We start from the raw sequence: 24,181 nt of genomic DNA on the forward strand, positions 1-24,181 counted from the left end.
TTGACTTGGGGGTGAACACACAATATGGTATACAGAGATCTGTCGTAGAATTGGGCACCTGCAACCTGTATAATTATGTTATCCAGTGTCACCCCAACAAGTTCCATTTAAAGAGATAAATAAGACTGTATTAGGGTATGTTGAGCTGGTACAGCAAAGATGCTCAAATATTCAATGGCTTTTTAATTTTTTTTTTTATTAATTGATTTTTAGAAAGAAAGGGGAAGAGAGAGAGAGATGTTGATTTGTTGCTCCACTTATTCATGCCATCATTAGTTGATTCTTGCATGTGCTCTGACCAGGGATTAAGCCTGCAACCTCCATATGTCAGACAATGCTCTAACCAACTGAGCTACCCAGCCAGGGCTTTCAGTGGCTTTTAAAAGATAGATCTTTATTAGTTTCTGAGAGGTGATCAGTGTAAACTGATGAAAGGATTTCATTCCATGAGGCCATTAAGGGTGCCCACATTCTTTCCGTACTATTGCTTCTCCATCCCTTAGCATCTTGTCCTCAACTGTATGGTCAAAGCTGGGTTGCTGCAATGTTGAGGGGAGAGGAGGAAAGTGGTCCAGAACAAGTTGTCTGGAGTGCAGAGTAAAGAGAGGAGAGTGAAGAAAGGATGCATGTCCGTGATCACTCTATGATATGATAATAAGGATGTAATCGTTTCTTAGAGACATGTCTTTTTTTTAATTTTTTAGTTATTGTTGACATACACTATTACATTAGTTTCAGGTATACAACGTAGTGATTAGACATTTATATAACTTAGTGATCGCCCTGATAAGTTTGGTACCTATCTGACACCATACACAGTTATTATAATATTATTGACTATGTTTCCTGCGCTTTACTTTACATCCCTGTGACTGTTTTTATAACTGGCAAATTGCACATCATAATCCCTTTCCCTTTTCAGCCATCCTCCAATCCCCCTCAAATCTGGCAACCATAAAAATGTTCTCTTTATCTATGAGTTTGTTTCTATCTTGTTTGTTTATTTGGTTTTTTAGATTCCACATATAAGTGAAATTATAGGGTATTTATCTTTTCCTTTTTTTTTTTTCACACAGGGACAGAGAGAGAGTCAGAGAGAGGGATAGATAGGACAGACAGGAATGGAGAAAGATGAGAAGCATCAATCAAAAAATTTTCGTTGCCGTTGCTACACCTTAGTTGTTCATTGATTGCTTTCTCATATGTTCCTTGACCGTGGGGATACAGCAGACCGAGTAACCCCTTGCTTGAGTCAGCGACCGTGGGTCCAATCTGGTGAGCTTTTTGCTCAAGCCAGATGAGCCCGCGCTGAAGCTGGCAACTTCGGGGTCTCAAAACTGGGTCCTCCACATCCCAGTCCAACACTCTATTCACTGCGCCACCACCTGGTCAGGCTATATTTGTCTTTTCCTAACATTTCATTTAACATAATAGCCTCTAGGTTTATTCATGTTATCACAAATGGCAAGGTTCCTTTTTTTTTATATGAGAGTAATATTCATTGTATATATGTACCACATCCTCTTTATCTAATTATCTATTGATGAGCACCTAGATTACCTCCACATCTTGGCTATTGAAAATAATACTGCAATGAACATAGAGGTGCATAAGTCTTTTCAAATTAGTGTTTGGGATTTCTTTAGATAAATACCCAGAAGTAGATTTTCTGGGTCATACGGAAGTTCTATTTTTTAATTTTTTGAGAAACCTCCATACTATTTTTCATAGTCACTGAACCAATTTATAATCCCACCAACAGTGCGTGAGACATGTCTTAAAGCGACATGTCTTAATCAGGGGAGAATGCCAACATAGTCCCCCACTACTACAAATTATGCAAACTAGTCTCCCAGATCTGGGGAAATCACAGGGTCAGCAATGCCCTGAGAAAACTGCCTCGCCCTGAGAAAACACCTTCCTGATCATGGTATCTCTCTTGCCCAGATAAGTTTCATTATTATTATTTATATCTTTCAAGCTACAACAGATTGTTGAGGATTTTGAGTCACTACTCAGCAACATGCTGTGGAGAATGGAAGAGAAGAGAAAGGTTGCATCCAATGTCACATCACTTCTGCAGACTATGGAATCAAATGTTCTAGAAACTGCCCTGAAAACTCCAAACCAGGAAATCCAGAAAATTCAAAACAGTACCATGGGTAAGGAGACAATAAGGGCTGATACCCACGGGGCAGGAGGGTGTGGGGTGCTGGTTACTAGCTGGGGTCTAGATTAAGCAATTAGAAAAATAAATACATGAGTCTATTTATATAAAATGCTAAAAATGCAAAGTGATCTATAGTGACAGGGAGGGGAGGGTGGAAGGATGAAAAAGGGGCATGAAAAAATTGGGGGAAAACTTGAGGATCACAGAAATAAATGCTCACTACTTTGATTGTGGGGGTGGTTTGACAGGTGTATACACCTATAAAACTCATCAAATTTTACATTTTAATGGACAATCAGTTATACCTCCATAGAGCTGTGTAAAAAAAAAAAAAAAAAAAAAAAAAAAAAAAAAAAAAAAAAAAAAAAAAAGGTTGTCAGTGGTTTCCAATCCTAAATCTGGGATTTGAGCTTAAAAGATTGACTAGTGGCCCTGACCGGTTGGCTCGGTGGTAGAGCGTCAGCCTGGCGTGCGGAAGTCCTGGGTTCGATTTCCAGCCAGGGCTCACAGGAGAGGCGCCCATCTGCTTCTCCACCCCTCCCCCTCTCCTTCCTCTCTGTGTCTCTCTTCCCCTCCCGCAGCCGAGGCTCCATTGGAGCAAAAGATGGCCCGGGCGCTGGGGATGGTTCCTTGGCCTCTGCCTCAGGCGCTAGAGTGGCTCTGGTCGCAACAGAGCGACGCCCCGGATGGACAGAGCATCGCACCCCTGGTGGGCATGCCGGGTGGATCCCGGTGGGGCGCATGCGGGAGTCTGTCTGACTGCCTCCCCGTTTCCAGCTTCAGAAAAATACAAAAAAAAAAAAGATTGACTAGTAGGGGAAGAGGGCTAAGAGGAAGTGGGTGGGAGGAGAGGAGTAGAGGTGACAGAAAATGATTTGACTGGGTAATGGGCACATAATGCAATCAACAGTTCAAATGCGATCGAGATGTTTACCTGGAAGCTATGTACTCTTACTAATCAATGTCACCCCATTAAATTTTCTAAACAAAATGTAACAGTAAAAAAAAATGTTTTTAAATGGCTATTATCAATAAGATAGGTAATAACAAGTGTTGGAGAGGTTGTGGAGAAAAAAGAACCCTCATTCACTGCTAGTGGGAATGTAAACAGCCATTATGGAAGAAAGTTTGGTGGTTCCTCAAAAAATTAAGAATTGAACTACCACATGACCCAGCAATCCTTCTATAGGGTATATACCCCCAAAACTAAGAAACATTGGTAAGTAAAGATACATGCAGCCTCATGTTCATCGCAGCATTGTTCACAGTGGCCAAGACATAGAAACAACCAAAGTGTCCTTTGATAGAAAATTGGATAAAGAAGATATGGTACATATATACAATGGAATACTAAGCCATAAGAAATGATGACATATTTCCATTTACAGCAACATGGATGGACCTTGAGAACATTGTACTAAGTGAAATAAATAAATTAGAAAAAGCTAAGAACTATATGATTTCACTCATGAGTGAGATATAAAACTGAGATTTGGCCCTAGCCAGTGGCTCAGTGCATAGAGTGTCGACCTGGCATGTGGACGTCTCAGGATCAATTCCCAGTCAGGGCACACAGAAGAAGTGACCATCTGCTTCTATCCTCCCCTCTCCCCCTTCTCCCCTCTTCCCCTCCTGCAGCCAGTAGCTCAATTGGTTCCAGCATGGCCCCAGGCACTGACGATAGCTCCACTGGAGCACATCAGCCTCAGGACTAAAAATAGTTCAGTACTCAAGCATCAGCCCCAGATGGGATTGCCAGGTGGATCCCAGTCGGGACACATGTGGGAGTCTGATTCACTATCTTCCCTCCTGTCACCTAAAAAAATTAAAAACTGAGACTCACAGGAGCCTGACCTGTGGTGGCGCAGTGGATAAAACGTCGACCTGGAAATGCTGAGGTTGCCGGTTCGAAACCCTGGGCTTGCCTGGTCAAGGCACATATGGGAGTTGATGCTTTCTGCTCCTCCCCCCTTCTCTCTCTCTCTCTGTTTCTCTCTCCTCTCTCTCTCTCTCTCTCCCTCTCTCCTTTCTAAAAAAAAAATGAATAAAAAAATGGGAAAAAAAATTAAAAAACAAAACAAAACTGAGACTCACAAACATAGATAAAAGTGAAGAGGTTGCCAGGGGGAGGGGATTGGAAGAAGCAGAATAAAAAGGGACAAATATATGGTGACAGAAAATGATCTGACTTTGGGTGATAGGTACACAACCTAATCAATAGTTTAAATGCTATAGAGATGTTATTTTAAAAGGAAAAAAAGATAAAATAATATCTAGTGCCTAGTTATCAAACTGGAATCTGGACATTTTCATTCTAGACTAAATCATTTTCCAAATTATAAATAACTCTCATCTTTCCTGATTTGGCCAGGTTCTAATTGTTTAACCAGTAACCAGTGTCCTCACCTCAATGCCCTTCAGTCTCTTTATCTATAAAATGAGATTATAATAGTGCATTAGAACCAGGGCTTATACAGTCATCCCTCGCAATGTCGCGGTTCACTTTTTGTGATCTCACTGTATCATGGATTTTTAAATTGTATATATCTAATTTTGTATCGTGGGTTTTTCACTATATCATGGGATTTTGCGGTATATAGGTATTTTTATATGTTGTTAAAATCACATAGGTGTAAGAGTGTAGAAAGTGTGTAAGAGCATAGGAACTGTTTATAACAGTGTGGGAAAGGTTTATAAGAGTGTGGGGAGGGTTTATAAAGCCTTAAAATGTATATAAATAATAAAATAAATATAAGGTCGCTACTTCGCAAAGTTTTGCCTATCGCAGGCGGTTCTGGAACCTGACCCCCGTGATAGACGAGGGACCACTTGTAACTATAATTTAGATTATTCTGTTTTTCACCTGTTATTACAAAATTCTATTTAAATAGTATATTTTCATATTCCTATAATAGTATCATTCTTTGTTGTTTTGTTATGCCATTTTGTTACTTGCCTTTTTCAACTTTTTAAACCTATACAAAAGGAGACACCATAAAAATCCTGCTGGATCCATCATCCAGCTTCAACAATTTCCAACTCGCACAGTCTTCTTTTTAAGCTAAATATTTTTATGGGCTTGTTTCTTCATTGCAACTCTTCCGTGACTTTATCTTTATTGGAAGCATGGTTCCCTATTATAGAGCTAAGCCATCAATCATTTAATCAATCCCTCCTTGTTGAACACTTAGGTCTTTTCCCATTTTTCACTATCATCATCTGTGCTGCTATCATCATCTTTCCTTGTAGCTTAATTGGCATCTCATTCATGATGGTTCTAAGAATAAATTTCTAGAAATGATGTGCTAGAGCATATTATTAAAGAACTTGGTTTCAGGAGTTAGAGTCTTACCTAATTTCTTTTTTTAATTATTTTTTATTGTTCAATTACAGTTGACATACAATATAATATTAGTTCAGCTGTAACCCCAGTGATTAGACATTCTATAACACACTAAGTGATCATCCAGATAAATTTTGTACCCACCCATCTGACACCATACAATAATATGTGAACATTACTGACTACATTCCCTATGCTGTAGTTTACATCCCTATGACTACTCTATTACTACTTCTTAATCCCTTCACCTTCTTCACCCAATCCCCAACCTCTCCCATCTGGAAAGCATCAAAATGTATCTGTGAGTCTGTTACTGTTCTGCTTCTTCATTTATTTTGTCTCTAAGATTCAATTGTTGATAGATTCATATGTATTGTGATTTTGTTATCCATATTTTTTATTATTTTTTTATTTAGAAAAGTAAATTTGCCCTGACTGGCTGGCTCAGTGGTAGAGCATTGCCCCCATGTGTGGAAGTCCCAGGTTCAATTCCCAGCCAGGGCACACAGGAGAAGTGCCCATCTGATTCTCCAACCCTCCCCCTCTCCTTCCTCTCTGTCTCTCTCTTCCCCTCCCGCAGCCAAGGCTCCATTGGAGCAAAGTTGGCCCGGGCCCTGAGGATGGCTCCATGGCCTCCACCTCAGGCACTAGAAGGGCTCCGGTTGCAATGGAGCAACACCCCAGATGGGCAGAGCATCACCCCCTGGTGGGCATGCGGGTGAATCCCCATCAGGCACATGCAGGAGTCTGTCTCTCTGCCTCCCCACTCCTCGCTTCAGAAAAATACAAAAAAAAATTAAATTTAACAGAGTGACATTGATCAGCAAGAGTTCACAGATTTCAGATAAACATTTCCATATCATTTGAACAGTCGATTATATTGTATACCCATCACCCAAAGTCAAATCATTTTTTGTCACCTTCTACAGTGTGTCCGTAAAGTCATGGTGCACTTTTGACCGGTCACAGGAAAGCAACAAAAGATGATAGAAATGTGAAATCTGCACCAAATAAAAGGGAAACCCTCCCAGTTTCTGTAGGATGATGTGGCAGCATGTGTGCATGCGCAGATGATGACATAACACTGTGTATACAGTGGAGCAGCCCACGGTCATGCCAGTCGAGATGTGGACGGTACAGAGGAAAGTTCAGTGTGTTCTGTGGCTTGCTAAATTCGAATCCTTGACCAAAGTGCAATGTGAATACCGGCGCATTTATAACAAAGCACCACCACATAGAAATAACATTACTCAGTGGAATTAGCAATTGAAGGAAACCGGCAGTTTGGTGGAGAAACCCCGTTCTGATAGGCCATCAGTCAGTGATTAGTCTGTAGAGGCTATACAGGATAGCTACCTAAGGAGCCCTAAAAAATCTGTGTGTGAGCCCATATCGAACTGCACTGAATAGGTATGAAACTGGGAGAGTTCTCCTTTTATTTGGTGCAGATTTCACATTTCTATCGTCTTTTGTTGCTTTCCTGTGACCGGTCAAAAGTGCACCATGACTTTATGGACACACTGTATTTGTCCCTCTTTATACCCTTCTCCCAACCCCCTCTTTCTCCCCCACGTCCTCCTCTCCCGGTAACCACTGAACTCTTATCTATGTCCATGAGTCTCAATTTTGTATCCCACCTATATGTGAAATCATACAGTTTTTAGCTTTTCTGATTTACTTATTTCACTCAGTATAATGTTCTCAAGGTTTTTATTTTTTTCTTCTTCTTAAAGAAGACCCTTTAACATTTTATGTAATACTGGTTTAGTGGTGATGAACTCCTTTGACTTTTTCTTATCTTGGAAGCTATTTGTATGTCCTTTGATTCTTTAAATTTTAGCTTTGCTGAGCAGAGCAATCTTGGTTGTAGATCCTTACTTTTCATCATTTGAATACTTCTTGCCAATCCCTTCTGGCCTGCAAAGTTTCTGTCGAGAAATCAGCTGACAATCTCATGTGAGCTCCCTTGTAAGTACCTACTGCTTTGTTATTTTTAAGGTCCTCTCTTTGTCTTTAACTGTTGGCATATTAATTATGATGTGTCTTGGTATAGGTTCCTTTGGGTTCATCTTGTTTGGGACTCTCTGTGCTTCATGGACTTGTATATCTATATCCTTCATCAGGTCAAGGAAGTATTCCATCATTATTTTTTTTAAATAGGTTTTCAATTTCTTGCTCTCTCTCTTCTCTTTCTGGCACCCCCATCATGTGAATGTTGGTACACTTGAAGTTGTCCCAGAGGTTCCTTAAACTGTCCTCATTTTTTTGGATTATTTTTTTCTTTTTGCTGTTCTGATTGGGTGTGTTTTGCTTCCTTGTATTCCTAATCACTGTTTTGATTCTCAGCCTCATCTACTCTACTGTTGGTTCCCTGTAAATTATTCTGCATTTCAGTTAGTTTATCCTTCATTTCTGACCAGTTCTTTTTTATGGTTCTATGTGCTGGTTTATGGTTTTTGTGCTGTTGAAGTTCTAAGTTCATCTACTCTTCCCCTGAGTTCATTGAGCATCCTTATAAACAGTGTTTTGAATTCTGCATCTAGTAAATTGCTTGTCTCCATTTTGTTTAGAGTTTTGTTCTGTTCTTACTTTTAGGACATGTGTCTTTGTCTCTCCATTTTGACAGCCTCTCTGTGTTTGTTTCTATGTATTAGGTAGAGCTGCCACATCTCCTGGGCTTGGTAAAGTGGCCTAATGTACTAGGTGTCCTGCAGGGACCAGTGGCACAGCCTTCCTATTCACCTCACCAGGACACTCCAGGTGCACCCACCCACCTTCCACTTAATGTGGGCTGTCTACATACTCCTGTTATAATTGAGCCTTGACTGATGCTGGCACATTCTTGGAAGGGATTTACCCCCAGGCAAATTGGCTACAAGGACTGGCTATGACCACCGTGGAAGATCAACTGTACAGGGACTTACTTCAGTGGGGCTCTGGTGCCCACTCAGTCTTCCCTTTGAGTGTGTCACTTGTGGAGGTGGTTGGATGGTGATATGACATCGTCCGAAGCTATCCACCAGGTACACTGGCACTTAGTCTTCCCAGGAGGTCATCCACTGCCTGTGTTCTTCCCAGGGCTATCCGGTCTAAGCTACAAAGCAATCTGCAGATGGCTGCTACTTGTGCTGGACCTGGAGGTGCCCGGGAAAAGCCAAGCTGCAAACCAAGGCCAGCTGCTGCTAGTGCCAGGCCTTGGGCCACTTAGCAAGAGGAATGAAGCACACTGAGGCTAGATGCTGCTTGTTTGAAATATTTCAAGAAAGTCTGAAGCATTAGTCAAGACAGGCCATTTGTATAGAAAAGTCACTGTAAACAGCTTGAGTGGGCCCATAAGTTGGTGGGGTGGGTGCCGGGGTCCAGCCCCGGGGGGGATCCAGGGGTCCCACAGGAGGAGACGGCGTCGGCGAAAATGGAGTGAGAGAGCCAGATTCTTTTCGTTTTCTTTATTCTCTGGTTAGCATTTTCTGCCAGGCATCTCTCCCAAATGCTAGTATAGCTCCCTTTTTATACACGCACACCGCGAGTTACAATCACATGGTGTTAATTATTGCTTTTGTTTCACTATGTTTGCATGTTTCCAGATAACAGTTAATTTACATCTATGAGTCACAAATCAGGTAGCAAATCATTCAAAATAACTTGAATAGCGATAACAACATCAGTAAAAGCTTTTAAAGTATTAGTCTGTTGTGAGTTAAGGGGCAGAGAGAGATTTAGCAGACGACTAACAATGGACCACCGCTTGCTCAGGTAAATGGTCTTGAGTTTATGCAGTGTCCTACTTTTTCTCACAAGATTCTGAAAGGCTTGCCTCTAAAGAAATTAACATAACATTAAGAATAGCTTTCACCCAAAGATATGCAGAGTGCACTTGCAAGATAGCCCAGCAGCAACACAAGACATTAACTGTTATTACTTCCTACATTTTTCTCATTATTACAGAATTTTGGAAAGTATGTAAATCTCATGAGAACATCTCATTGAGAAAGCCTAGCAATTGCCTTTAGTCAAAAGACAATTCTCTTAGTAAAACATTCTTTTCTTGCTGACTATGCTCTCATCCTAGGCCACACAATGGGCCATTCTACTATACCTTACCTAAGATACTATTGTCTAGTCAAATATTACTTATTTATTATATTTAAACACTAGTTAAGTTCTGACTCTATTCTTCTCAGAATATACCACTATTTGCAGATTAAATAAGCAAGAAGAAAGGAATGTTTCTCTACTTTATCACATGAAAAGGCTAGGGAGGAAAAATGTTGAATTAAGTGAAGGCCGAAGGGTGCTCTGTGCACAGCCACTGCCTCCTACCCATTCACAAGTCACAATCTATTCTTTCTAACATGATTAAGAAGGAATTCTCCTACAAACTTAACCCTTTACGAGGGATATCATAGCCAGCCTCTTATGTCTATGAGTCCAGTTCAAGGGGCTTACAGGCTTTTCTGTGGAACTCACACCCTCTGTCTCATTTTCAAAGAAATCACTACGAATCTACAGGGAAAGCACGGTACTATTATCCCTGTGCCATAATTAATAGCACACACCCAGAAAAGGGGGGATATAAGGCCAGATTAATTCAAAAAGTCAAAGGGGGAAGTATCGTTGTGCCTTTCCTTTGCAGTGACTTTGTCACCCCGCAGCCATTGGTCTTCACTGCAGTGACTTTGTCACCCCGCAGCCATTGGTCTTCTCTGCTGTGACTTTGTCAATCAGCAGTTTTTGATCTTCTGCTGTGACCTTGTCAGCCAGCAGTTGTGGGTCTTCTCCTGCTGTGACCTTGTCAGCCAGCAGTTGTGGATCTTCTCCTGCTGTGACCTTGTCAGCCAGCAGTTGTGGATTGGCTCCCGACAGGTGGGGTCTCAGGGAATCACTAGGGCAGAGGGAACAGTGAGAGCTAGGCTGCTGGAGACTCAGATGTTGTGCCTGCCTGCAGTATTGTAGTGGAAGAGCTCAGAAAAGGAACAATGGCTCTACCAGCTCTTCTGTCTCAGGGAAAGCTGCCCTTCCAGCTGTTGCTCTCAGTTCCTCATTGTATTTCCCATGTGCCTTTCAAGCTGCTACCACAGTGCTGGAGTTCAGAGGGAGTGAGTCTGAGTAAGTTTGTGCATGGGTCCTTTAAGAGGAACTGCTTAGGACTCAAGCAGCTGTCTATCTCAGCCACAATCCCCACTGGTTTTTTTTGTTGTTGTTGTTGTTGCTTGGTTATTGGTTTGGGGTTTTTTAGGTGAGAAGAGAGGAGATAGTGAGGCACACTCCCTCATGAGCCCTGACTGGGATCCACCTGGCAACCCCATCTGGTACTGATGCTCAAGTACTGAGCTATTTTTAGCCTGAGACTAACACACTCTGACCAACCAAGCTATCCTCAGTGCCTGGGGCCACACTTAAACCAATCAAACCACTGGCTATGGGAGAGGAAGAGGGAGAGAAGGGGGAGAGGGAGGAGAAGAGAAGCAGATGGTCACTTCTCACATGTGCCCTGACCAGAAATCAAACCCAGGACATCCATATGCCGGGCCTATTGCTCTACCACTGAGCAAACAGGCCAGGGCCCCCACTGGTTTTTATAACCAGAAATTATGGGGACTTTTCTTCCAAGTATTGGAACCCTGAGCTAGCGGTCCTATTGTGGTTCTGGGACCCCTCATTTCTCAGGGTATTCCTCTGCAGCCAAGATATCCCTCCCAATCTTTATCTTCCACACTTGGTTTTGGAATCAGCCCATTTCACTCTCCACCCCCTCCTACCAGTCTTGGATGTGGCTTCTTTATATCCTTAGTTGTAGCACTCTCATTCAACTAGATTTCAGGTTGTTCTATAGTTTAGTTGTATTTTTGATGTGGTTGTGGGGGGATTTGAATACTGCATTTACCTTTGACACCATCTTGATGGGAAACCTTGGAGAGGACTTCTAATTTCTGGAACTTGTTTTCTCATCTGGATAATGGTCCCCATGGGATTATCTGAGGCTGTCATAAGTTGACAATGTATAAGTCTCTTAGCCCAGCGTCTGACACCTCTTATGCATTCAATAAATGTATCCTGTTTGTGTTGCTGTGCACATTTTTAAAGTTTTTAATAATGGTAATCTTGCCTGGCACTTCTTTTACCAGCTGTTGAAACTCGAGTTGTTACAGACAATTGCTCTGAGAAAAGAAAAATCTTCAGCTTGAACGTCCAAATGAATGCACTGAACATCCACTGCAGTGACATCGTCCAGGGACACAGAGCAGGTACGTGTGGTGCTGCATTCAGAACCCTGGCACACAGCAGTATCACTGCATGAGTCATGAGGAAACATCCCCAATAGGTTCCTACCTGATGGGTTTGTTACCCTAAGATTGTGTCATTTGAGTCTTTTCCTTTAAAAAAAAAAAAAAGACATCTTCCCAAAGTGGAAGTTTTCTATTCTTCAACATGGAATAGACCTCATTGCAGTTCGGGAGCTGTTCTCTTTGTGTCTCAGTTTGGGTTCACCCAGAAGCAGTTTCTAAAACAATTGTAAGGGGTTCCAGTGTAAGGACTTTATTTAAGAGGTGATCCCAAGAAGTAGCAATAAGTGTGTTAGAGAAACCAAACCAATAGAGTGTGTGTGTGGAGAGGAACAGAGACAGGTTTCAAGGCATTGGCTCATGCGATGGTGGAGGCTGGTGAGTCTAAAATACAGCCAGGGAGGAGTCAATATTGTAGCTCAAGTCCAAAGATAGTCTGGAGACAGGCTTTCCTCTTCCTCAAGGGAGGTCAGTCTTTTACTTAAGACCTTCAACTGATTTGATGAGGACCCTCACATGATGGAGGATAATGTGCTTTACTCAAAGTTTAACTATTTAAATGTTAATCTCAAGGTCCATCATGTTGTCACAAATGGCAGTATTTCATCCTTTCTTATGGCTCAGTAGTATTCCATTGTATATATGTGCCACATCTTCTTTATCCATGGATGGACCTTGAGAATATTATGCTAAGTCCGTGATGGCGAACCTTTTTATAAAAACCGCCCACTTTTGCAGTGCTGGTCAACCTGGTCCCTCCCACCCACTAGTGGGCATTCCATGTTTCATAGTGGGCAGTAGCAGAGCAACGAAATGGCGCTGTGATTGGAAATAAATAGATAAATAAATAAATGCCAGGCCCTGGCCAGTGGCACAGTGGATAGAGAATCAGCCCAGCATATGTACCTCCCAGGTTCGATTCCTGGTCAAGGCACACAGGAGAAGCAACCCTCTGCTTCTATTCTCTCCTCTCCTCCTTCTCTCCTCTTCCCCTCCCACAGCCAGTGGCTCGATTGTTTCACATGTTGCCCCAGGCACTGAGGATAGCTAGGTTGGTCCCACCGTACCATCCTCAGGTGCTAAAAATAGTTCAGTACTAGAGCATGGCCCCCAATGGGGGTTTCCAGGTGGATCCCCATTAGGGCACCTGTGGGAGTCTGCCTCACTATCTCCCCTCCTCTCACTTAAGAAATAGAAAATAAATAAATAAATGTTAATCTCTCTGAAAAATACCTTCACAACCACATCCAGACTAGTTTTTGACCAGATATCTGGGTACCATGGCCTTGCCACATTGACACATAAAATTAACCACCGCAGTTGGGGAGAGAGAAAGTGAGGAAAGAAAAAGCAGCCAATATAGATATTGTTATGTTAGTGAACTGGGTACTGCTGGTGTTTACTGGGGTTTAATCTCACTGAGTCATCCCACTCAAGGAGAGCTGGGTCTTTTTATCCGCCTGCTCTGATTCATCAATGGTTGAGGGCCCATCTGGGGAGTTAATTTCCAGACCTTCCAGTCTGCCCTGGGTGCAGATTAAACACATTCACTCAGGGGAAGCTCCCAGGCAGAGTCTCAGCTGCTTGTGGTAGAATATATTAGCATATAAAGTGCCAAGGGAATTAAGTCAGGGTGCCTACAGTGTCTGCTAAGCCTGCATACAAAGGAGTAGATTGTTTCTATTAATGGTCCCAGTGTTACCAGACTTTCTGATTTTGAGGGGGGTTTGGGAAGAGGGAAGAAATGACTTCCACTTTATTTGTTTCACGTTGTCTAATCACTTTTCTTTTTACTTCTTTTTATTTTTTTATTATAGTTGACATTCAAGATTATATTAGTTTCAGGTATACAGCATAGTGGTTAGACATTTATATGTAACTTACAAACTGATCCCCTCGGTAAGTCTAGTATCCATCTGACCATTCGTAGTTATTACAGTATTGTTGACTATATTCTCTATGCTGGACTTTACATCCTTGTGACTATTTTGTAACTGCCAAGACTCTGATTTTTTTCAAGAGAAACCAAAAATTGGGTTGTTTGCATGAAAACTCCAATTTTTAATTTGGCAAGAATATATTTACTATAACTGCCATATAGCTGCAACTGCTATAGCATGATAAATGGGGCCTTAAAATTTAATCATGTAAACACGGGTACTATCCACTCCAATCCCAAGGTGAAGACAATAACACATAGCCAACAAATCCCATTCTGATCTGAGACTGTCTCAGGAGACAATTACTTCCTATCATTTTCTCCCCGCCCCCAAGAAAAAAAGAACTGAATCTGCCTTTGTTTGGCCAGGCGGAAAAGGGGAGGCCACCCCAACCACCTAATTCCACACTTGCACTCTCATCGGGTTCCTCTGTCCCTCACAGTTTGTTAGAGTGTGCAAAACTTCACAGTGCAGGCTAAACAAATTACATCTTCAGCCCAGTCTGCTCCCTGGGCACATTATGGGGTGCTGCGGGTTAGGATTTCAACATACAGATTCAGGAGGACACAGCTCAGCCCAAAACAACTATCTATGCGGAATTGTTTAAATAAATTACAGACATCACCGTTTGACCCCATGTGCTGTGATGAGCACCTGACACAGACGTGCCTCGCAGCAAACTACATATTTATCATCCCCTAATGGGCCCTGTGTCTCACCTCTGAGCATTTGCATTGGCTGTCTCTGCCAGGAATGCCAGGCATCACTCCACGAGGTGAACTCTGACTTTTCTTTTAACACAGCTCAACTTTAACCTCGTTCATGATTCCTCCCAAGACTGCTCACTTCCATCACAGCACCAGACTCAGGCCCTCCCTTCTCTGTGCACCTCCCTCCCCCAGCATCTTTAACCCACCTTATCCTGTCTTCTATCATGTGTTGTATCTGTTGATTGACACGGCCCTGTCTCCTCCACTGTATTGTGATCCCTTTCATGGCCGGAACCGTGAATTCTTTCTCTGTAGGCACGGTAGCTGGAGAACGATAACAAATGCTCATCAAATTAAATCCTCTTGTAGGCTGAAGCCTTAACATTACTAATGAGAGAAAAGAACCTATTGGTGGGTATGCAACAAGCTCACTGAGGGGCTCTCTCTGTCCTTCAGGTTCTGTCTAGATTCCCAACCTCAGCACTATGGGGCCAGGCCATTCTCTGGGGTGGGAGCCCTATGGCGTGCTAAGCAGCATCCCTGGCCTTTACCCACTAGATGCCAAAAAAAAAAAAACCCACAGTTGTGACAAACAAAAATGCCTCCAGACATTGTCTGGTGTCCCCAGAAGAGGTAGAGTCACCCTCAATTAAAAACTGATAGTCTAGCCCTGGCCGGTTGGCTCAGTGGTAGAGCGTCGGCCTAGCGTGCGGAGGACCCGGGTTCGATTCCTGGCCAGGGCACATAGGAGAAGCGCCCATTTGCTTCTCCACCCCTCTGCCGCGCTTTCCTCTCTGTCTCTCTCTTCCCCTCCTGCAGCCAAGGCTCCATTGGAGCAAAGATGGCCCGGGCGCTGGGCATGGCTCTGTGGCCTCTGCCTCAGGCGCTAGAGTGGCTCTGGTCGCAATATGGCGACGCCCAGGATGGGCAGAGCATCGCCCCCTGGGGGGCAGAGCACAGCCCCTGGTGGGCGTGCCGGGTGGATCCCGGTCGGGCGCATGCGGGAGTCTGTCTGACTGTCTCGCCCTGTTTCCAGCTTCAGAAAAAAGAAAAAAAAAAAAAAACTGATAGTCTAGTCTGGCCTGTGGTGGCGCAGTGGATAAAGTGTCCACCTCGAATGCTGAGGTCGTAGGTTCAAAACCCTGGGTTTGCCTGGTTGGGACACATATGGGAGTTGATGCTTCCTGCTCCTTCCCCCTCTTTTGCTTTCTCTTTCTCTCTCTCTCTCTCTCTCTCCTCTCTCTCTAAAAATGAAAAAATAAATAAAAATTTTTAAAATAAATTTTAAAAAATACTGATTGTCTAGAATGAATTTGCAATTTATCTCCAAATAGTGACAACTTTAGGATTGGAAGGGGTAGCCCTGGGCCCTGGCCGGTTGGCTCAGCGGTAGAGCGTCGGCCTAGCGTGCGGAGGACCCGGGTTCGATTCCTGGCCAGGGCACACAGGAGAAGCGCCCATTTGCTTCTCCACCCCTCCGCCGCGCTTTCCTCTCTGTCTCTCTCTTCCCCTCCCGCAGCCAGGGCTCCATTGGAGCAAAGATGGCCCGGGCGCTGGGGATGGCTCTGTGGCCTCTGCCCCAGGCGCTAGAGTGGCTCTGGTCGCAACATGGCGACGCCCAGGATGGGCAGAGCATCGCCCCCTGGTGGGCAGAGCGTCGCCCCATGGTGGGCGTGCCGGGTGGATCCCGGTCGGGCGCATGCGGGAGTCTGTCTGACTGTCTCTCCCCGTTTCCAGCTTCAGAAAAATGAGAAAAAAAAGAAGAAAAAAAAAAAAAAGGAAGGGGTAGCCCTGGCCGTTTGCCTCAGTGGTAGAGCTTAGGGTATGGAAGTCCTGGGTTCGATTCCTGGTCAAGGCACACAGGAGAAGCGACCATCTGCTTCTCTACACCACGCCTTCCCCCTTTCTCTTTCTCTCTCTCTCTCTCTCTCTCTCTCTCTCTTGCTCTCTCTCTCTCCCTCTCACTGGAAATGTGACACACCCTCCCCTTCATTAACCATCTCACAGAACACACCCAACACAGCCACAGTTTGGGAGGCTGGAAGTTCAAGATCAGCAGGTATCAGCAGGGCTGGTTCTGAGGCCTCTTTCCTTGGCTTACAAATGGCTGTCTCCTCAGAATGTCTTCACATGGTTTCTTCTCTATATGCACTCATCCCTGGTGTATCTCTCTGTGTGTCTAATTTCCTCCTCTTATAAGGACACCAGTCAGATTAGGTGGTGAGCCACCCTAACAGCCTCATTTTAACTTAGTCAACTCTTTAAAGGCCCTATCTTCAAATACAGTCACCTACAGAAGTACTGAGATTTAGGACTTTGACATATAAATTTAGGAAGATGCAGGGGACACAATTCAGCCCATAACAATATACTATTGAATAATATGTGCATCTCCTAAATATATGATAAAATTATAAATATATGATATGAATATATATGCCTATTAAAGAATGCCAAATTGCAGCAATCTCTTACCTAAATCCCTTCAATGGCTTTTCACTGACTTAAAATAAAAACAGAAGTCCTCCCCACCAAAGCCCATAAGGCCCCACAGGATCTACCTGTCACCCCACTACCTTCCTCGCTGCTTCCTGAATGAGCCAAGCACATTCGTGGTCCCAGAATTTTCCCTGCTATTTCCTCCACTTGGGGCATCTTCCCTCACATATCCACCCGGCCCTCCTTTTCTTCACTCTGCTGCCAGAAAACTGTCTAAAATACCATCACCTGTTTCTTTCTGTCCATTTGCCCCACTTAATTTTTTCACAGACTGATCATTCTCTAATATGTACCTTTATTTATTTGTTCGTGCTTTTTGTCTACCTCCTGCACCAGGATTTAAGAGTCAAAAGGGCAGAAATTTCCGTTTATTTTGTTCCCCACTGTCCCTGGACTAGTGTTTGGAATGTAGTAGGTATTCCACAAAAAAAATAAAGGAATTAATGGATGAATATAGTCAGATAGCTAGCTAGATAATAGATAGCTAGATGATGATAATGATAGAAAGATAGATGATAGATAGATAGATAGATAGATAGATGATAGATAGATAATAGATGATTGGTTGGTAGGTAGATAGATAGATAGATAGATAGATAGATAGATAGATAGATAGATGATAGATAGATGATCATGATTTCTGTATGTGTTATTCATTTCTAGATCTGCTTTACAGCTATATATAATCCATAGAAAAGAAATGATTGGTACATACATTTTTTTTTTAAGACTGTTTTTATTTTAAGTAGTAGAGATAGAGATGCATGTCACCCAACTATAAATATACTGCTCACAAAAATTAGGGAATATTTTATAGCTTCATATTCATTTTGAAAACATCGACCTCTGGTGGCACAGCGGATAAAGCGTCAACCTGGGAACACTGAGGTTGCCGGTTCAAAACCCTGCACTTATCTGGTCAAGGCATATATGGGAGTTGATGCTTTCTGCTCCTCCCCCTTTCTCTCTCTCCCTCTCTCTCTCTCTCTCTCTCTCTCTCTCCCTCCTCTCTAAAAAAAAAAAAAGAAAACATCTACTAATTTTTGTGAGCAGTATAGATTTACTTGAGTCTACTGTCAACATTATATATCATCCAAAAGAAATGTAAAATCAGCCCTGGCCAGTGGCTCAATGGATAAAGCAACAGCCCAGTGTATGGACATCCTGGATTCGATTCCTGGTTAAGGTGCACAGAGGAAGCAACCATATGCTTCTCCCCACTCCCTCTCTCGGGTCCCATAGCCAGTGGCCAATCAGTTTGGGCATGGCCCCAGGCACTGAGGATGGCTCTGTTGGAACGCATCAGCCTCAGACACTAAAAAAGAATAGCTCAGTACTTGAACATTGGCCCCTGATGGGGTTGCCAGGTGGATCCCAATCTGGGTGCATGTGGGAGTCTGTCTTACTATCTCCCCTCCTCTCACCTAAAAAAAAAAAAGAAAAGAAAGAAAGACATGTAAAATCAAGTAAAAAAACCTTGAAAGATAAGTTCATCTTTGCTGAAGTCTCTTCAAGAAGCAGCAGAGGAACTGCAATGACATCACACAAGACTTAGTCAACTTCCTAAAAGTCCTCTTATCTACTGACCCAGTCTCTTCTCTTCCTCAAAATTTCAACTCCTTCTTCTTTGCCCCCCTCCCAACTTTCATATCATTTTTTTTTTTTTTTTTACAGAGACAGAGAGAGAGTCAGAGAGAGGGATAGATAGAAACAGACAGACAGAGGCCCTGGCCGGTTGGCTCAGTGGTAGAGCGTCAGCCTGGCGTGCAGAAGTCCCGGGTTTGATTCCCGGCCAGGGCACACAGGAGAAACGCCCATCTGCTTCTCCACCCCTCCCCCTCTCCTTCCTCTCTGTCTCTCTCTTCCCCTCCCGCAGCGAGGCTCCATTGGAGCAAAGATGGCCCAGGCGCTGGGGATGGCTCCTTGGCCTCTGCCCCAGGCGCTAGAGTGGCTCTGGTCTCAACAGAGCAATGCCCCGGAGGGGCAGAGCATCGCCCCCTGGTGGGCAGAGCGTCGCCCCCTGGTGGGCGTGCCAGGTGGATCCCGGTCGGGCGCATGCGGGAGTCTGTCTGACTGTCTCTCCCCGTTTCCAGCTTCAGAAAAATAAAAAATTTTTAAAAAATGAAATAGTAGGAGCTTTAGCCATATCTAAAATGTTAGATTCAGGGAGTACTGGAGTTGCCAAAGAGTATAACTATTGCAGAAACAGTAAGTGCTGATATGGCTCCTGTGAGGCTGGGAACAAAGAAAGTCAGAGACCCTTATCAGAAGTTTAGGTTTGAAATTTGCCACTAAGCTAAAACCGGCCCCTGTTGCTATGCTGGCCCCTGTTGCTATGCTGCGTGTGAACTCCCTAGCCAATAGCTAAACTGCCACATCTGCTTCTGTCTATGCTTGCTCACTTAGGATATATAAGGGCCTGGCTGTAAGCTCCAGGCGCGGCTCCCATTTGCAGCTCCTTGTGGGCACAGTGTCTCCGGACATCTCGGGAGTTCGCCCCTGCGCAGGTTAAACTGGCCAATAAAGTAACATCTTAACTCCTGAAAGTCTCCGACGTTTGTTCTCATACCCGGTGGATGCTACATAAAACATTTTATTTCTTTACAAAATAATTCTAAATCCAATTTGGCAAAATGATAATACCTGTTAAATCTAGGTGTAGATGTCAGTTATACTTTTCTGAGTGTTTGAAATGTAAGTTAAACTTTTTTAGGAAATAAAGATGTTTGGCACTGTGCTGGGAGCCCCATGGTTTCCAGATGAAGTGTCCCATATAGCCACTCAAGAAATGTAGTGCCTGTTGGAAAAAGAGAGTTCAGTTCATATGAAATCATTAGTGGACAGCTGAATTCTCATTGGCATGGCAGTGGCTGCATCTGAAATACAAGTTCAGAGAAAGGAGCATCAAAACACTGCCTGAGCCTGAGGCTGGGATTGAGCTGAGTCTTGAGCATGAGTTGGATTTGGGGAGGAGTATGGGAGAAAGAGTAGGCTAATAAGCACACCAGAACTCAGGTGCAGCCATCACGGGAGCATGACAGGTGTCGGGCAGGAGAGGGGGCAGAAGGAATGATGGTGGCAGTTTATTTTTCTGTTTCCTCAGGTCCCAGTGCAGTTGCCTTTATTTCATACTCTTCTCTTGGAAATATCATAAATGCAACGTTTTTTGGCGAGATGGATGAGAAAGATCAAGTTTACCTAAACTCCCAGGTAGTAAGTGCTGCTATTGGACCCAAAAGGAACATATCTCTCTCCAAGCCCATAACTCTGAGCTTTCATCATGTGAAGGTGGGTCAAAGCTGCTGTTTGAGTTTGCTTGGGTATCACGGATGTAGACGGAATTATTTGCACAGCCTTCCAGTTAACAGTGTGGACCTGCCCTGTCCCATGTGGTAGCCAGAAGCTCCCTGCAGCTGTTAAGCATTTAAAATGTGGTGGGTCTCACTATATTGAGTAACCCTTGAAGACAGGAACTTTGTTTTGACATTTCTTATCTAGCCTATCCTAAACCTTGGTTCCCCAATCTCTCACCACACTCCACTGATGAATAGTTTATCACAGAGACTGTTTCTGTTTATCAGAGTCTAGACGGAGGTAAAGGAGCAACAGGTGAACAGGGGAGAAGTGGTGAGAAATCAGTCACCTCTCTTCACTTTCCCTTCATGTGCCAGGTGGCTTGTCCATGGTCATCTCAATAATATCTCTGTTCCCAAGTGGCACAGATTCTTCTGTGAAAAGAAGATAAAGGAATTAAATCATGATGATTAAAAAAGAGAAATAAAAAGTAAGGAGAAAGGAGGGAATAAGGAAGAAAGATCAAGAAGAAGCAAACACGATGAGGGACAGTGAGTCCCACTTGGTAACAAGCATGCACATTAGAGGTGCCAAGAGCAAGAAAAATTGCTCTATAGAAAAAAGAAACGGTGGACAGGCGATGGAGAAGTAGTAGAGTTGAGAGAGAGTGGCAGAGAAGAGATGAGAGTAGAGTGAAAAATTAAGGGAAATTTTAGGGAAACAACAGAGACCTTAAAAGAGTTTTTTTTTTAAATCATAAGAAAATAATGGTTTTCAATTTGCTTTTCAGTGTTAACCATTTACCCCAACATCCCATAAAACTCTTGAATAAAATTCCCATTTTTTGTTCATGAAAGTAATAAATTAATTAATTAAAATTAAAAATGATGGGTCTGGATTGAGATTGCAAAGAGTTAGTGGGGGTTTTTTTTTGAGTTAGTGTTTTGAAGACTTACTTTTTCTAGATTTCAAAACTTAGTAAGAATAAAAGCATATAAATTATCTCCTTAATAATTTTTATTTTGTTGATTACATAGATTGATTTATATTGACATATCAAGAGAAAGGGACTAGAGCAACATCCTACAGAATTATGTCTTAACCAGACATATGTATAATATGTTCTGTAGGGATGAAACATATTAGACACCAAAAGAATATTTACAATATTTTTTATTAATTTTAATGGGGTGACATTGATAAATCAGGGTACATATGTTCAGAGAAAACATCTCTAGGTTATTTTGACATTTGATTATGCTGCATTCCCATCACCCAAGGTCCAATTGTCTTCCATCACCTTCTAACTGGGATTTTTTTTTTTTACAGAGACAGAGACAGAGAGAGAGAGAGAGTCAGAGAGAGGGATAGACAGGGACAGACAGACAGGAACAGAGAGAGATGAAAAGCATCAATCATCAGTTTTTCGTTGCAAGACCTCAGTTTGTTCATTGATTGCTTTCTCATATGTGCCTTGATCGCGGGGCCACAGCAGACCAAGTAATCCCTTGCTCCGGCCAGCGACCTTGGGTCCAAGCTGGTGAGCTTTTGCTCAAACCAGATGAGCCCACACTCAAGCTGGCGACCTCGGGGTCTCGAACCTGGGTCCTCCACATCCCAGTTCGACGCTCTATCCACTGCGCCACCGCCTGGTCAGGCTATTTACAATATTTTACCCTGTATTTGAATTAAAAGTTAAGTCTATTATGCAATAGATCAAATCTATAAAATTAAATAAACACTATTTTGAATATAGTAAGTTAAATGAAATATTCAATATATTATTAAAATTAATTTGATTTTTTTTTTACCTTTTTAATGTGACTAATAAAAAATTTTAAATTACATAAGTGGCTGACATGCTATTTTTCATGGGCAGCATTATTCTAGTGCATGGAATTAGTTTAGTTGCAGGTACTTCTTACACCTGTGAAATTTGAACTGAGATATAATACTCACTTCTGCACAGAAGGCTGGTATTATTAAGACTACATATCTCAATAAGAAAAAAAAACTTTTTTTTGCCTGACCTCTGGTGGCGCAGTGGATAAAGCGTCAACCTGGAAACACTGAGGTTGCCGGTTCAAGACCCTGGCTTGCCTGGTCAAGGCACATATGGGAGTTGATGCTTCCTGCTCCTCCCCCTTCTTTCTCTCTCTTTCTCTCCCCCCTAAAATGAATAAATAAATAAATAAAAATTAAAAAAAAAATTAAAAAAAACTTTTTATTTAATACATTGCCTTTTCCCATCCTCTGTCTAAACTCTTAAAGAAGGGCAATAGCCAGACATAGTTGTAGTACAATTTCTTTGCTCTTTCCATTCTTTTTCTTTTTTTAGTTTATTCATTTTAGAGAGAAGAGAGAGGCAGGGAGGGGGGGAGGAACAGGAAGCATCAACTTCCATATGTGCCTTGACTGAGTAAGCCCAGGGTTTCGAACGAGCTACTTCAACATTCCAAGTCAACGCTTTATCTACTGTGCCACCACAGGTCAGGCACTCCTTCAATTCTCATTTTCTTAATAAGAAATCTTACCAATTTTAACAACATGGATGAACCTTGAGGATATTATGCCAAGTGACATAAGTCAGAAAGAGAAAGACAAATATCATATGATTTCACTCATATGTGGAATCTAAAAAGGACAAGCTCAATATACAGAGAACAGATTGGTGGTTGCCAGAGTTTGGGGGTAATAGAAATAGGTGAAGATGATCAAAGGGTATAAACTTCCACTTATAAAAGGGTAAGTCCTGGGAGATCTAATGTACAGCAAGGTGATTCAATGCAGTAATTAATAAGTATTATATTATATATTTGAAAGTTGCTAAGAGAATAGATTTTAAAAGTTCCCACCACTGTCTAACCAGGTGACCTGGAACTCTGAGGACCCAGGTTCAAAATCCCAAGGTCTCTGGCTTGAGCATGGGCTCACCAGCTTGCATGCATGGTCACCAGCTTGAGTGTGGGATTATAGATATAAGCCCAGGGTCACAGGCTTGAGAAGGGGTCACTGGCTTGGCTGGAGCACCCCAGTCAAGGCATGTATGAGAAGCAATCAATGAACAACTATAAAGTGCTGCAACTATGGATTAATGCTTCTCATCTCTCTCCCTTCCTGTCTCTCTCCTGTGTGCACATATAAAAATATATATTCTCACCACTTAAAAAAATAAAAGTTTTTACCACTAAATAAAAATTGTTACTATGTGAGGTGATAGATTATTGTGGTAGTCATTTCACTATGTATATATGGGGGCTATGGAGACAAGAGTCCTGATGACCATTGTCTTCGCTTAAGATAGAAATTACCTGAGTCATTTCTTAGCCATGGTCTCATTCGCAACCCCAGGGTTGACTAACATCTGAGAGTTGTTTCTCCTGAGCAAGAATACAATGAGCCCATTCTATTTTCATTTTCAGATGAAGCCCCTGAGTAAAAAGATCTTCTGCGTCTTCTGGAGAAGCGTGGAGGAGGAGGGTGGCCACTGGTCCAGAGACGGCTGCTTCCTGGAACAGGTGAACGAGAGTCACACCACATGTACATGCACTCATTTGTCCAGTTTTGCTGTCCTCATGGCCATCACCAGCCAGGTATGATGTAAACATTTAATTCCTCCAGATAAACCTTTTTGAGCCCCTACTAGGTGGTGATAAGTGCTAAAAAGAACATGAAAATGAGCGAGGGGCTGGAGTGACTGCAGAGGCATGCCACTTGAGACGGAACGGTCAGGGGAGGATGAAATATGCAAGCTGAAATCTGAATATTAAGAGTCAGTGGTGCTACAATGTGGATGAACCTTGGAAACAGCAGGTTGAGTGAGAGAAGCCAGACACAGAGGACCACATAATGTGTGATTCCACTTATATGAAATGTCCAGAACAGGCACACCCATAATGACAGAAAGCAAAGTGGTGGTTGCCAGGGTCTTGGTGGGGAGG

General features: G+C 42.8%; 1 protein-coding gene and 1 non-coding gene across 2 annotated transcripts in view; one reads left to right on the plus strand and one right to left on the minus strand.

Annotated features, from left to right (window-relative positions):
- ADGRE3 (adhesion G protein-coupled receptor E3) overlaps nucleotides 1-24,181 on the plus strand; it is a 66,688-nt gene that overhangs the window by 26,809 nt on the left and 15,698 nt on the right. Inside the window, exons 6-9 of the mRNA XM_066347043.1 lie at nucleotides 1,982-2,162; nucleotides 11,639-11,758; nucleotides 20,050-20,234; nucleotides 23,663-23,833. Coding sequence (XP_066203140.1) covers nucleotides 1,982-2,162; nucleotides 11,639-11,758; nucleotides 20,050-20,234; nucleotides 23,663-23,833 — 657 coding nt within the window. The remainder of the gene's footprint in view (nucleotides 1-1,981; nucleotides 2,163-11,638; nucleotides 11,759-20,049; nucleotides 20,235-23,662; nucleotides 23,834-24,181) is intronic.
- Nucleotides 1,798-1,955, minus strand: LOC136390041 (U1 spliceosomal RNA). The gene has a single exon (XR_010748569.1). It is a non-coding gene; the product is annotated as a U1 spliceosomal RNA (small nuclear RNA).

Source organism: Saccopteryx leptura, chromosome 1, assembly GCF_036850995.1.
Source record: "Saccopteryx leptura isolate mSacLep1 chromosome 1, mSacLep1_pri_phased_curated, whole genome shotgun sequence".
In the NCBI taxonomy this organism is placed as follows: Eukaryota; Metazoa; Chordata; class Mammalia; order Chiroptera; family Emballonuridae; genus Saccopteryx; species Saccopteryx leptura.